At 41.9% G+C, this 13,865-nt stretch overlaps 1 protein-coding gene across 1 annotated transcript in view; it reads right to left on the bottom strand.

Annotated features, from left to right (window-relative positions):
- The window catches only part of nle1 (notchless homolog 1 (Drosophila)), a 30,504-nt gene extending 22,898 nt beyond the window's left edge, over window positions 1-7,606 (bottom strand). Inside the window, exons 1-3 of the mRNA XM_041880282.1 lie at window positions 7,514-7,606; window positions 1,857-2,030; window positions 1,404-1,624 (exon numbers count right to left, since the gene is read on the bottom strand). Coding sequence (XP_041736216.1) covers window positions 1,404-1,624; window positions 1,857-1,991 — 356 coding nt within the window. The 5' untranslated portion in view covers window positions 1,992-2,030; window positions 7,514-7,606. The remainder of the gene's footprint in view (window positions 1-1,403; window positions 1,625-1,856; window positions 2,031-7,513) is intronic.
- Between the last annotated feature and the right edge of the window lie 6,259 nt (window positions 7,607-13,865).

Here is a 13,865-nt window from a genome sequence, read left to right as displayed (position 1 = left end):
GGTGGCAAAACCTGTTGGCAATCACAGAGGTCAGACGTTTCTTGTAGTTGGCCACCAGGTTTGCACATCTCAGGAGGGATTTTGTCCCACTCCTCTTTGCAGATCTTCTCCAAGTCATTAAGGTTTCGAGGCTGACGTTTGGCAACTCGAACCTTCAGCTCCCTCCACAGATTTTCTATGGGATTAAGGTCTGGAGACTGGCTAGGCCACTCCAGGACCTTAATGTGCTTCTTCTTGAGCCACTCCTTTGTTGCCTTGGCCGTGTGTTTTGGGTAATTGTCATTCTGGAATACCCATCCACGACCCATTTTCAATGCCCTGGCTGAGGGAAGGAGGTTCTCACCCAAGATTTGACGGTACATGGCCCCGTTCATCGTCCCTTTGATGCGGTGAAGTTGTCCTGTCCCCTTAGCAGAAAAACACCCCCAAAGCATAATGTTTCCACCTCCATGTTTGACGGTGGGGATGGTGTTCTTGGGGTCATAGGCAGCATTCCTCCTCCTCCTCCAAACACGGTGAGTTGAGTTGATGCCAAAGAGCTCGATTTTTGTCTCATCTGACCACAACACTTTCACCCAGTTCTCCTCTGAATCATTCAGATGTTCATTGGCAAACTTCAGACGGCCCTGTATATGTGCTTTCTTGAGCAGGGGGACCTTGCGGGCGCTGCAGGATTTTAGTCCTTCACGGCATAGTGTGTTACCAATTGTTTTCTTGGTGACTATGGTCCCAGCTGCCTTGAGATCATTGACAAGATCCTCCCGTGTAGTTCTGGGCTGATTCCTCACCGTTCTCATGATCATTGTAACTCCACGAGGTGAGATCTTGCATGGAGCCCCAGGCCGAGGGAGATTGACAGTTCTTTTGTTTCTTCCATTTGCAAATAATCGTACCAACTGTTGTCACCTTCTCACCAAGCTGCTTGGCGATGGTCTTGTAGCCCATTCCAGCCTTGTGTAGGTCTACAATCTTGTCCCTGACATCCTTGGAGAGCTCTTTGGTCTTGGCCATGGTGGAGAGTTTGGAATCTGATTGATTGCTTCTGTGGACAGGTGTCTTTCATACAGGTAACAAACTGAGATTAGGAGCACTCCCTTTAAGAGTGTGCTCCTAATCTCAGCTCGTTACCTGTATAAAAAGACACCTTGGAGCCAGAAATCTTTCTGATTGAGAGGGGGTCAAATACTTATTTCCCTCATTAAAATGCAAATCAATTTATAACAATTTTTATATGTGTTTTTCTGGATTTTTGTTTTGTTATTCTGTCTCTCACTGTTCAAATAAACCTACCATTAAAATTATAGACTGATCATGTCTTTGTCAGTGGGCAAACGTACAAAATCAGCAGGGGATCAAATACTTTTCCCCCCTCACTGTATCTCTGTCTGTGTGTGTATACTTACTTCCCAGTAGGGCTGAATGCGGCAGAGATGACAGCCTCTGTGTGTCCTTGTAGTGAGGAGGTACAGCGAGCCACAGCCCTGACCCTGAACACTGCCTGGGGTTGGTACACTACGGGCAGAACTGTCTCAGTCTCTGCCCCCAGGGCCTTCACACACACCCTCAGACTCTCTACCACCTCCGCCTCGCCACGCACAAAGAACGCCAACGGCACCGGCTCCTCCTGGAGCGATAGGGAGGGGGAGGAGAAGAGGCATTCGTTTATTTGGATCCCCATTAGATGTTACTATCACAACAGCTACTCTTCCTGGGGTCAACAGGACAAGATAGAGGGAAAGAGAGTAAGAGGGAGGGTTAGAGAGATGGAAGTTAAGTGTGAATCATGGGGCTGTACGTGGGGATTTACGGCAGTACACTGCAGTGTGTGAGTGTTGTAGGGTGGTGTGTGTGTGTACCTTCTGTAGCAGTACATTGCAGACCAGCTGTAGTTTGTCAGGTGTGATGTCCAGCGGGACATCAAAGGGAGAACCCAGCGGCTCCCCCGCTTCATCCTGAAACTGGATCAACAGCCGTTCCACATCACTGGACATCCTTTCTGCTCAGGGATGGATGAGGGGTTGGAGCTAGGGCTGTGACGATACAAGTATCACCATTTTTTCGATGGCAAAAATGAACAAATGAAGCAGATCAAACTTTGGTCTTTAAAAAAAACGCTGTATGTCAAATAGTGTGCTATAGCTTGTAGTGTTGCACGGTATAGCAAAACTTCTGTACTTTTCCCCATAAACATGAAAAACAGTCCGGTACTAAAATGTTACTTTCAGTACTTCTGTCAAATGTGTCTCACGGATCAACTCGCACAATCATGTCTATCAGCGCAGCCGATGTCCGTCCCCCTTTTAGCGTGAGACGCGCACCATGCCCTGCTCCCCTTACTCATTGCTAGCCTGCCCTGCACTGGGAGTCTGGGCTGCATCATAACTTCTGTGCAGCATGAGTGGGGAGCTAACACGTGAATAATTTATACACTGCATGTAGAAATGTTGAAAACTTAATTACTAGGGATGTGACAAATTTAATTTTTTTCTTAATGTTTAAACTGCCTTTTGTTTTTGTTAAACCCCAATAACAAAAAATCATACAATTCCACATCAATTTACAATGCAGAATAATGGTCCTATTACGTATGCATGACCGCTAGTCCCGGGCAATTAAGTTATATCTACCACAAACCCTTTATTGCCATAGAACGCAGTACAGTAACATGTCAATAATTTATAACTTTTCAGACATAAAAAAAAAGTGCCCCATCAGAAGCGTCTGTACCCTTTCAGACAGTAGAATTCTGCTCTGGCATTTAATGTTCTATTGTTTCCCTGACAACAATAAACGTTGCTGATTGATGTGCTGCTGTGTTGTGTATGGTAAGGTAGCTAGATGTGCTTTCTTTCTACTAAATGTCTTGTCAAGTCACGATATTTAACAAACTTTAAAGTGCTTTTTTAGGAAAGAGTGGTCTGCGTGATGGAAGTTTGTCCCGCTTCAGAAGTGGCATTAATTTACAGACAAGTAAAATGCCATTCAGGTTCATGTCGGCGTTTAGTGTAGCCTACCATAACAGACAAACAAACAGGCCATAACCGAGGCGCTTTTATGGGGCAACATAACATTATATCTGAAACGGGTAATCGATACAGGCTATACCGGTAGACTACTGTAATTTCATATTATGAGACAAAAACACCCCCACCCACTCAGCAACAAAGAATAGCCAACCCCGTACTCACAAGACTTGCCCGAAGATACTGTATTCCGGCGACATCGGTCCCATGAACGGCCTAAACTAAGATATTCTTCACACAACAGACCGAAGACTGAACACATCCAGTCATTAGAAGAGAAAGAGCCAGTGCGAGGGAGAGAGGAGGGGCAGGCAGAACCGTGCGCATATGTCTTGGTAATCTGCTTCTTGCAATGCCTTAATTGTCTTGCATGCCTAACAAATTCACCAAAGTAGCCTAAAGTTTGCCTCTACCTCTATGGTTTTATTTAAATGACAACTTTCCCCAGGCCTTTATAGCCATATCAGTGGAGGCTGCTGAGGGGAGGACAGCTCATAATAATGTCTAGAACGGAGCAAATGGAATGGCATCAAACACATGGAAACCATGCGTTTGATACCATTCCACCTATTCCGCTCCAGCCATTACCATGAGCCAGTCCTCCCCAATTAAGGTGCCACCAACCTCCTGTGAGCCATATAGCCTAGTTAGGCTATAAAACAGAAAATTATGTTTTGTGATAACTGCACTGTGATTTTAATTATGTGGTTAGGGATTTTTCTTAGCGTTAAGGATCCCAACTTAGTTTAAACGTTCACACCCCTATTAATTACTGTTCGCAAAACAATGTCCATACAGGCTAGAACACCTTACAATGCAAGAAGATACCGGTAGCTTACAGCTTTGTAGGCTAACTACCCTTGCTAGCTTACAGCTGAAGGCAAGCTAACATGAACTCACAACCCTATCCTAGTACTTTGTGATAGGCAAAATATGCTGATTTCAATGCCGATTACCACCCCAAAACTTAATTCAGTCACTTAAATCGATCTTTCCGTCACATCTCTCCATCAGCCAAAGATGATCGATTGCCTCAGCGAACTGACTGTGCTTAGGGCTCCAACCTAGGTTGAAGATCACAAAGGTTAAGACAACGGGATACTAATATCCCATAACTCTTTGCAAACATGGGACAAGCGTTGCTAGTTAGCAACAGCGCTAGTAGATAGCAACGGCGCTGGTCTCACAAATGTTTATTTTCCAACATGGGATCCTTACGCTGTCTTAACCTGTATTTTTTCCACCTAGGTTCCAACAGCACCGTGAATGATGTCATTACTGGTTAAAGAGACAGTGCTGACTTTTATAAAATAAGCTACTTCTATGCAAATGTTTTTGATCAGTACAATAAAACAAGTCCCGAATGGAAGGGAAACAGATTGTTATCTGTAGCCCCATGAAATTAGCCAAAACAAGCTCAATAACTCAATGCATGCAAACTCCAATTGAATATGCGTTCACCTGTATTGTGAATAGGCCTAGGCTACATCTTCATCTACCCAGTTTATCAACTGAGATTTAACATTGAAATAAATGATTATCATTATGTTGTTAGAGTGGTAAAAACAAAGCCAAATTGATTGTATGATTGCATAATTGATTAATTAAATGCATACATGGTTGTCTCTGAAAAAATGTTGATGTAAAAAAAGGCATATGTAATGATATTGAACTCAAAATAAGCCCAACGATTGAAAAGAGAAGTGAATGAGTTTGTCTGGTCCAAGTGCCATTCTGTAACTTTGGCTAATATAGGCTACCTTCTTTGTTTTGCTGTGGTATCATTTTGGTATTGAGTATCGTGATGGTATCAAGTATTGTGATACTAAACCTTGTATCGAAGTGAAAATTCTGGTATCGTGAAAACACGAATAGCTTGGAAATTAAATCAAATGTGACTCTGGATGACATGTTTGTTTCCAAGGACCACGATTGTACAGGACAAACATACACTACCCGTCAAAAGTTTGGACACACCTACTCATTCAAGTTTAATTTTTTATTATTGTAGAATAATAGTGAAGACATCAAAACTATGAAATAACACATATGGAATCATGTAGTAACCAAAAAAAGTGTTAAACGAATCAAAATATATTTTATATTTTTCAAATAGTCACCCTTTGCCTTGATGACAGCTTTGCACACTCTTAGCATTCTCTCAACCAGCTTCATGAGGTAGTCACCTGGAATGCATTTCAATTAACAGGTGTGCCTTGTTAAAAGTTAATTTGTGGAATTTCTTTCCTTCTTAATGCGTTTGAGCCAATCAGTTGTGGTGTGACAAGGTAGGGGTGGTATACAGAAGACGGACTCTGTATTTTACCAAATAGGGCTATTTATGGCAAGAACAGCTCAAATAAGCAAAGAGTAACGACAGTCCATCATTACTTTAAGACATTGAAAGTTTCTTCAAGTGCTGTCGCAAAAACCATCAAGCGCTATGATGAAACTGGCTCTCATAAGGACAGCCACAGGAAAGGAAGACCCAGAGTTACCTCTGCTGCAGAGGATACGTTCATTAGAGTTACCAGCCTCAGAAATTGCAGCCCAAATAAATGCTTCAGAGTTCAAGTCACAGACACATCTCAACATCAACTGTTCAGAGGGGACTGTGTTAATCAGGCCTTCATGGTCAAATTGCTGCAAAGAAACCACTACTAAAGCACACCAATAAGAAGAGACCTGCTTTGGCCAAGAAACACAAACAATGGACATTAGAACGGTGGAAATGTGTCCTTAAAGCATGGAGGAGGTGGTGTTATGGTGTGGGGGTGCTTTGCTGGTGACACTGTCAGTGATTTATTTAGAATTCAAGGCACACTTAACCAGCATGGCTACCACAGCATTCTGCAGCGATACGCCATCCCATCTGGTTTGGGCTTAGTGGGACTATCATGTTTTTCAACAGGACAATGACCCAACACACCTCCAGGCCTCGTAAGGGCTATTTGACCAAGAAGGAGAGTGATGGAGTGCTGCATCAGATGACCTGGCCTCCACAATCCCCTGACCTCAACCCAATTGAGATGGTTTGGGATGAGTCAGATGGCAGAGTGAAGGAAAAGCAGCCAACAAGTGCTCAGCATATGTGGGAACTCCTTCAAGACTGTTGGAAAAGCATTCCGGATGAAGCTGATTGAGAGAATGCCAAGAGTGTGCAAAGCTGTCAAGGCAAAGGGTGGCTACATTGAAGAATCTCAAATATAAAATATATTTTGATTTGTTTAACACTTTTTTGGTTACATGATTCCATGTGTTATTTCATAGTTTTGATGTCTTCACTATTATTATTATATTATTATTCTACCATGTAGAAAATAGTAAAAATAAAGAAAAACCCTGGAATGAGTAGGTGTGTCGAATCTTTTGACTGGTACTGTAGGTACAGGTAAGTGTTTTCAGAAAGTATTGACTGATGGTGAATCAATGTTGTTGCTAGCAAATCGCATTACCAGTTATCAAAACTCAACTCTGCCTCGATATAAAATAACAGATTGGAGCGTTCCTCAGCTAGCTAGCTCACAGTCAAGCTGTAATACACATGTAATTGGTACATACAGCCTGAAACGAATTACTGCAAACTCGTAAATGTTCCTTACAGGCCAGAATGTTGAATAAAATGACATTTGAACTTACTCTAACGGTTGTCTGTGCGGGTTGTCCTTCAGCAGCTTGAAATTTGAGACAAAATAGCCACAGGAAAGTATTGTTTAACCAACTTTTTAGAGCGCGGTACTGAAGTACAAATGTCTTACATGGCACCTGCAAAACCATTTAAAATAACTGCTGACTTCATTTAGTATGCATGCAACATGTGAACACATTTGCTCATGACCGAAGGCACATGCACAAGACCGAAGTACATGGTCAGCAGGCGTCTACATGGTTTTGCGCATGCACCAGGTAAGATATTTCTACTTAAGTACCGCGCTCTAAAAAGTGGGTTAAACAATACTTTCCTGTGGATATTTTGTCTCAAATTCCAAACACGTTAAGGACCTACACCACGGACAACCGGTAGAGTAAGTTCAAACGTAAACGTATTCAACATTCTGGCTTGTAAGGTACATTTACACGATTTTGCAGTCATTCGTTTCAGGCTGTGTAGTTATACCAATTAATTGTGTGTTAAGAGCCTGATTAATTAGACTAGATGCTAGTAACTCACTAAAGTATGTGAGGCAACAGGGAGAGATGGCTTCCCATCTAACGTTATGCCAACAAACTAAGTCAATAATAATAATAGGCTTGGTCAACAAATTATAGCTTATATATTTGGTTCAAACTGTAGCCGGGCTAACAGGCTCGCTAGATACCTGGCTAGCTTGTTTCCCAGACATGCTATTGTGGCTAACTATGCCGGTTCTGATCATTTGTTTCGGTTCCTTCAACAATCACATCCTCCTAACAGCAGCCGACACCTCAACCTTGAAACCAAACCATGTTACAACATCAACTCGTAACGTTAAATACTGATAAATAAATACCTTTTCAGTGTTCCAACAACTTGTGAAATGCCACACGTGTGTAGGAAATGCACGCAGCAGATCTAGCTTCGGAAGTTCTTCATACGTCATTAAAATGCGACTGACTAACGTTGACGTGAAAGTGAGGGGTTCCCACTGGATAACACAGCCACAAAGTCTGACTATATCATAAACATTTCTGAAAACAAACAGGAGCTTTTTGGTCTTAATTTAATGTTTGTTATAAGGTTAGTAGTGTGGTTAAAGATAGGGTTAGGTTTCAAATCTGATTTTAAGAAGATAAAATGTAGAAATGGGCGGGGTTTATTACTTTGTGGCTGTGTTAACTAGTGACGACCGAAATGGAGAGGCTATACCAAAGATTATCTATTATATTGACAAGATAGTCGACAGACCGCTCTAACAATAGAAATACATGTCCGCAAAAGGCAGGCGGGAGGAGGCGAGATCAGGTGGGAACATTCTAGCAAATGAGTGGGTAGATTTGCGCGTGAACAACAGGCACAACTCCGATATGAAAAAGTTTGTCAAAGTCGCCAGAATGCTACGTGCGTCCCCTTATATCAGTACATTTGTAACCAGTAGCGGTGCATAGGTACAATCAAGCGAGTAAGAAGTCATATTACAACCTATGTTGTGAGAATTTTGTTGTTTACTTATAACCAATTCATTTGTACAGTCGTGGTCAAAAGTTTTGAGAATGACACAAGTATTGGTCTTCACAATGTTTGCTCTTCAGTGTTTTTAGATATGTTTGTCAGATGTTACTATGGTATACTGAAGTATAATTACAAGCATTCCATAAGTGTCAAAGGCTTTTATTTACAATTACATTACGTTTATGCAAAGAGTCAATATTTGCAGTGTTGACCCTTCTTTTTCAAGACCTCTGCAATCCGCCCTGGCATGTTTTCAATTAACTTCTGGGCCACATCCTGACTGATGGCAGCCCATTCTTGCATAATCAATGCTTGGAGTTTGTCAGAATTTGTGGGTTTTTGTTTGTCCACCCGCCTCTTGAGGATTGACCACAAGTTCTCAATGGGATACATCGCGCAGTGGTCTAAGGCACTGCATTGCAGTGCTAGCTGTGCCACTAGAGATCCTGGTTCGAATCCAGGCTCTGTCGTAGCCGGCCGCGACCGGGAGACCCATGGGGCGCCGCACAATTGGCCCAGCGTCGTCCAGGTTAGGGGAGGGAATGGCCGGCAGGGATGTAGCTCAGTTGGTAGAGAATGGTGTTTGCAACGCCAGGGTTGTGGGTTCGATTCCCACGGGGGGTACGAAAAAAATAAATAATATATATATATATAATGTATGCACTCACTAACTGTAAGTCGCTCTGGATGAGAGCGTCTGCTAAAATGACTAAAATGTAAAATGGATTAAGGTCTGGGGAGTTTCCTGGCCATGGACCCAAAATGTCGATGTTTTGTTCCCCGAGCCACTTAGTTATCACTTTTGCCTTATGGCAAGGTGCTCCATCATGCTGGAAAAGGCATTGTTCGTCACCAAACTGTTCTTGGATTGTTGGGAGAAGTTGCTCTCTGAGGATGTGTTGGTACCATTCTTTATTCATGGCTGTGTTCTTAGGCAAAATTGTGAGTGAGCCCACTCCCTTGGCTGAGAAGCAACCCCACACATGAATGGTCTCAGGATGCTTTACTGTTGGCATGACACAGGACTGATGTTAGCGCTCACCTTGTCTTCTCCGGACAAGCTTTTTTCCAGATGCCCCAAACAATCGGAAAGGGGATTCATCAGAGAAAATGACTTTACCCCAGTCCTCAGCAGTCCAATCCCTGTAAATTTTGCAGAATATCAGTCTGTCCCTGATGTTTTTCCTGGAGAGAAGTGGCTTCTTTGCTGCCCTTCTTGACACCAGGCCATGCACTCACACCTGCCTGCTGCCATTCCTGAGCAAGCTCTGCACTGGTGGTGCCCCGATCCCGCAGCTGAATCAACTTTAGGAGACTGTCCTGGCGCTTGCTGGACTTTCTTGGGCGCCCTGAAGCCTTCTTCACAACAATTGAACCTCTCTCCTTGAAGTTCTTGATGATCCGATAAATGGTTGATTTAGGTGCAATCTTACTAGCAGCAATATCCTTGCCTGCGAATCCCTTTTTGTTCAAAGCAATGATGACGGCACGCGTTTCCTTGCAGGTAACCATGGTTAACAGAGGAAGAGCAATGATTTCAAGCACCACCCTCCTTTTAAAGCTTCCAGTCTGTTATTCTAACTCAATCAGCATGACCGAGTGATCTCCAGCCTTGTCCTCGTCAACACTCTCACCTGTGTTAACGAGAGAATCACTGACATGTCAGCTTGTACTTTTGTGGCAGGGCTGAAATGCAGTGGAAATGTTTTTGGTGGATTAAGTTCATTTTCATGGCAAAGAGGGACTTTGCAATTAATCTGATCGCTCTTCATAACATTCTGGAGTATATGCAAATTGGCATCATAAAAGCTGAGGCAGTAGACTTTGAAAATTAATATTTGTGTCATTCTCAAAACTTTTGACCACGACTGTACACCACCGTGATATACAATAAGGCCATGACAACAAAAAGACAACAGTCGCATAGTGGCGGAATACATTAAACAAAATTTTTTAGTTAAATCAATGTTGCTAAATATCATGTGGCTGACCATGGTCTGATTTGTCTGTGTGTGCGTGCATGCCAAGTAAAACAAAAAAGTTGACTCACCCTACTTTTAGACTTGTTGAAGGCCAGTGCCATCCTCCTTGTTGGCAAAATGTTATATGGCTCTGTCATACAGTACACTTTTTTAGTTTTTGTTGTCATAGGCTACCTAGCTAAAATGCTAGCCTAACTTCGTCACATGGGCAACAATGAACCACAGAACCAGCAAAGTTAACTACATTGAGGGGGAAAAAGTATTTGATCCCCTGCTGATTTTGTACGTTTGCCCACTGACAAAGACATGATCAGTCTATAATTTTAATGGTAGGTTTATTTGAACAGTGAGAGACAGAATAACAACAAAAAAATACAGAAAAACCCATGTCAAAAATGCTATGAATTGATTTGCATTTTAATGAGGGAAATAAGTATTTGACCCCTCTGCAGAACATGACTTAGTACTTGGTGGCAAAACCCTTGTTGGCAATCACAGAGGTCAGACGTTTCTTGTAGTTGGCCACCAGGTTTGCACACATCTCAGGAGGGATTTTGTCCCACTCCTCTTTACAGATCTTCTCCAAGTCATTAAGGTTTCGAGGCTGACGTTTGGCAACTCGAACCTTCAGCTCCCTCCACAGATTTTCTATGGGATTAAGGTCTGGAGACTGGCTAGGCCACTCCAGGACCTTAATGTGCTTCTTCTTGAGCCACTCCTTTGTTGCCTTGGCCGTGTGTTTTGGGTAATTGTCATTCTGGAATACCCATCCACGACCCATTTTCAATGCCCTGGCTGAGGGAAGGAGGTTCTCACCCAAGATTTGACGGTACATGGCCCCGTTCATCGTCCCTTTGATGCGGTGAAGTTGTCCTGTCCCCTTAGCAGAAAAACACCCCCAAAGCATAATGTTTCCACCTCCATGTTTGACGGTGTTCTTGGGGTCATAGGCAGCATTCCTCCTCCTCCAAACACGGCGAGTTGAGTTGATGCCAAAGAGCTCGATTTTGGTCTCATCTGACCACAACACTTTCACCCAGTTCTCCTCTGAATCATTCAGATGTTCATTGGCAAACTTCAGACGGGCCTGTATATGTGCTTTCTTGAGCAGGGGGACCTTGCGGGCGTTGCAGGATTTCAGTCCTTCACGGCGTAGTGTGTTACCAATTGTTTTCTTGGTGACTATGGTCCCAGCTGCCTTGAGATCATTGACAAGATCCTCCCGTGTAGTTCTGGGCTGATTCCTCACCGTTCTCATGATCATTGCAACTCCACGAGGTGAGATCTTGCATGGAGCCCCATGCTGAGGGAGATTGACAGTTATTTTGTGTTTCTTCCATTTGCGAATAATCGCACCAACTGTTGTCACCTTCTCACCAAGCTGCTTGGCGATGGTCTTGTAGCCCATTCCAGCCTTGTGTAGGTCTACAATCTTGTCCCTGACATCCTTGGAGAGCTCATTGGTCTTGGCCATGGTGGAGAGTTTGGAATCTGATTTGATTGATTGCTTCTGTGGACAGGTGTCTTTTATACAGGTAACAAGCTGAGATTAGGAGCACTCCCTTTAAGAGTGTGCTCCTAATCTCAGCTCATTACCTGTATAAAAGACACCTGGGAGTCAGAAATCTTTCTGATTGAGACGGGGTCAAATACTTATTTCCCTCATTTAAAATGCAAATCAATGTATAACATTTTTGACATGGGTTTTTCTGGATTTTTTTGTTGTTATTCTGTCTCTCACTGTTCAAATAAACCTACCATTAAAATTATAGACTGATAATTTCTTTGTCAGTGGGCAAACGTACAAAATCAGCAGGGGATCAAATACTTTTTTCCCTCACTGTACATACACATGCTCATGCAAACACACACACATAAACACACAAACAAAAAATTATACATTGCCATTAATCCTTACATTTTGAACATCCATTTGAACATTATTTGTGCGATTTCTGTTTCATTCTTTAGACATACAGACAAAGAAACAGCATCCTGGAGTCATCCTGATAGAGAGCGCAATGTTACAGACAGAATAAAATACATAATTTTCAAAGATACTATTCATTTAGATGTTCTCATAATAATAATAATAATAATAATAACAACACACCATATTGTATTGTACTTTTACAGTGCCTTCAGAAAGTATTCACACCCCTTGACTTGTTCCACATTTTGTTGTGTTACAGCCTGAATTTAAAATGGATTAAATTGAGATTTTTTGTCAATGGCCTACACACAATACCTCATAATGTCAAAGTGGAATGATGTTTTTTCTAAAGTTCTACAAATTAATTAAAAATGAAAAGCTGAAATGTCTTGAGTCAATAAGTATTCAACCCCTTTGTTATGGCAAGCCTAAAATAAGTTTGGGAGAACAGATTTGCCTAAAAAGTCACATAATAAGTTGCATGGACTCAGTCTGTGTGCAATAATAGTATTTAACATGATTTTTGAATGACTACCTCATCTCTGTACCCCACACATACAATTATCTGTAAAGTCCTACAGTCTAGCAGTGAATTACAAACACAGATTCAACCCACAAAGACCAGGGAGGTTTTCCAATGCCTCACAAAGAAGGGCACCTAATGGTAGATGGGTAACAATAAAAATAAAAAAAGACAGTAAATATCCCTTTGAGCATGGTGAAGTTATTAATTACACTTCAGATGGTGTATCAGTCACTACAACGATACAGGCATCCTTCTTAACTCAGTTGCTGGAGAGGAAGGAAACCGCTCAGGGATTTCACCATGAGGCCAATGGTGACTTTAAAATAGTTACAGAGTTTAATGGCTGTGATAGGAGAAAACTTAGGATGGATCAACAACATTAGTTACTCCACAATACTAACCTAATTGACAGAGTCAAAAGAAGGAAGTCTGTACAGAATAACAAATATTCCAAAACATGCATCCTGTTTGCAACAAGACACTAAAGTAATACTGCAAAACATGTGGCAAAGCAATTACACTTTTTGTCCTGAATACAAAGTGTTATGTTTGGTGCAAATACAACACATTACTGAGTACCACTCTACATATTTTCAAGCATAGTGGTGACTGCATCATGCTATGTGTATGTTTCTAATCGTTAAGGACTGGGGAGTTTTTTCAGGATAAGAAATAAACAAAATGGAGCTAGGCACAGGCAAAATCCTAGAGGAAAACCTGGTTCAGTCTGCTTTCCACCAGACACTGGGAGATTAATTCACCTTTCAGCAGGACAATAACCTAAAACACAAGGCCAAATCTACACTGGAGTTGCTTACCAAGAAGACAGTGAATTGTCCTGAGTGGCCAAGTTACAGTTTTGACTTAAATCTGCTTGAAAATCTATGGCAAGACTTGATAGTGGTTGTTTAGCAATGATCAACAACCAATTTGACAGAGCTTGAAGAACTTTTAAAGAATAATGGGCAGATATTGTACAATCCAGGTGTACAAAGCTCTTAGAGACTTACCCAGTAGGACTCACAGCTGTAATCGCTGCCAAAAGTGATTCTAACATGTATTGACTCGTGTGTGTCAATACTTATGTAAATGAGATGTTTCTGTATTTCATTTTCAATACATTTGCAAATCTAAAACCATGTTATCACTTTGTCATTATGGGGTAATCTATGTAGTGAGATGGGTGAGGAAAAACATATATTTAATCCATTTTGAATTTAGGCTGTAGCACAACAAAATGTGGAATAAGTCA

Source organism: Coregonus clupeaformis, chromosome 7 (assembly GCF_020615455.1).
Source record: "Coregonus clupeaformis isolate EN_2021a chromosome 7, ASM2061545v1, whole genome shotgun sequence".
In the NCBI taxonomy this organism is placed as follows: domain Eukaryota; kingdom Metazoa; phylum Chordata; class Actinopteri; order Salmoniformes; family Salmonidae; genus Coregonus; species Coregonus clupeaformis.
This window is presented reverse-complemented; position numbering and strand designations above follow the sequence as displayed.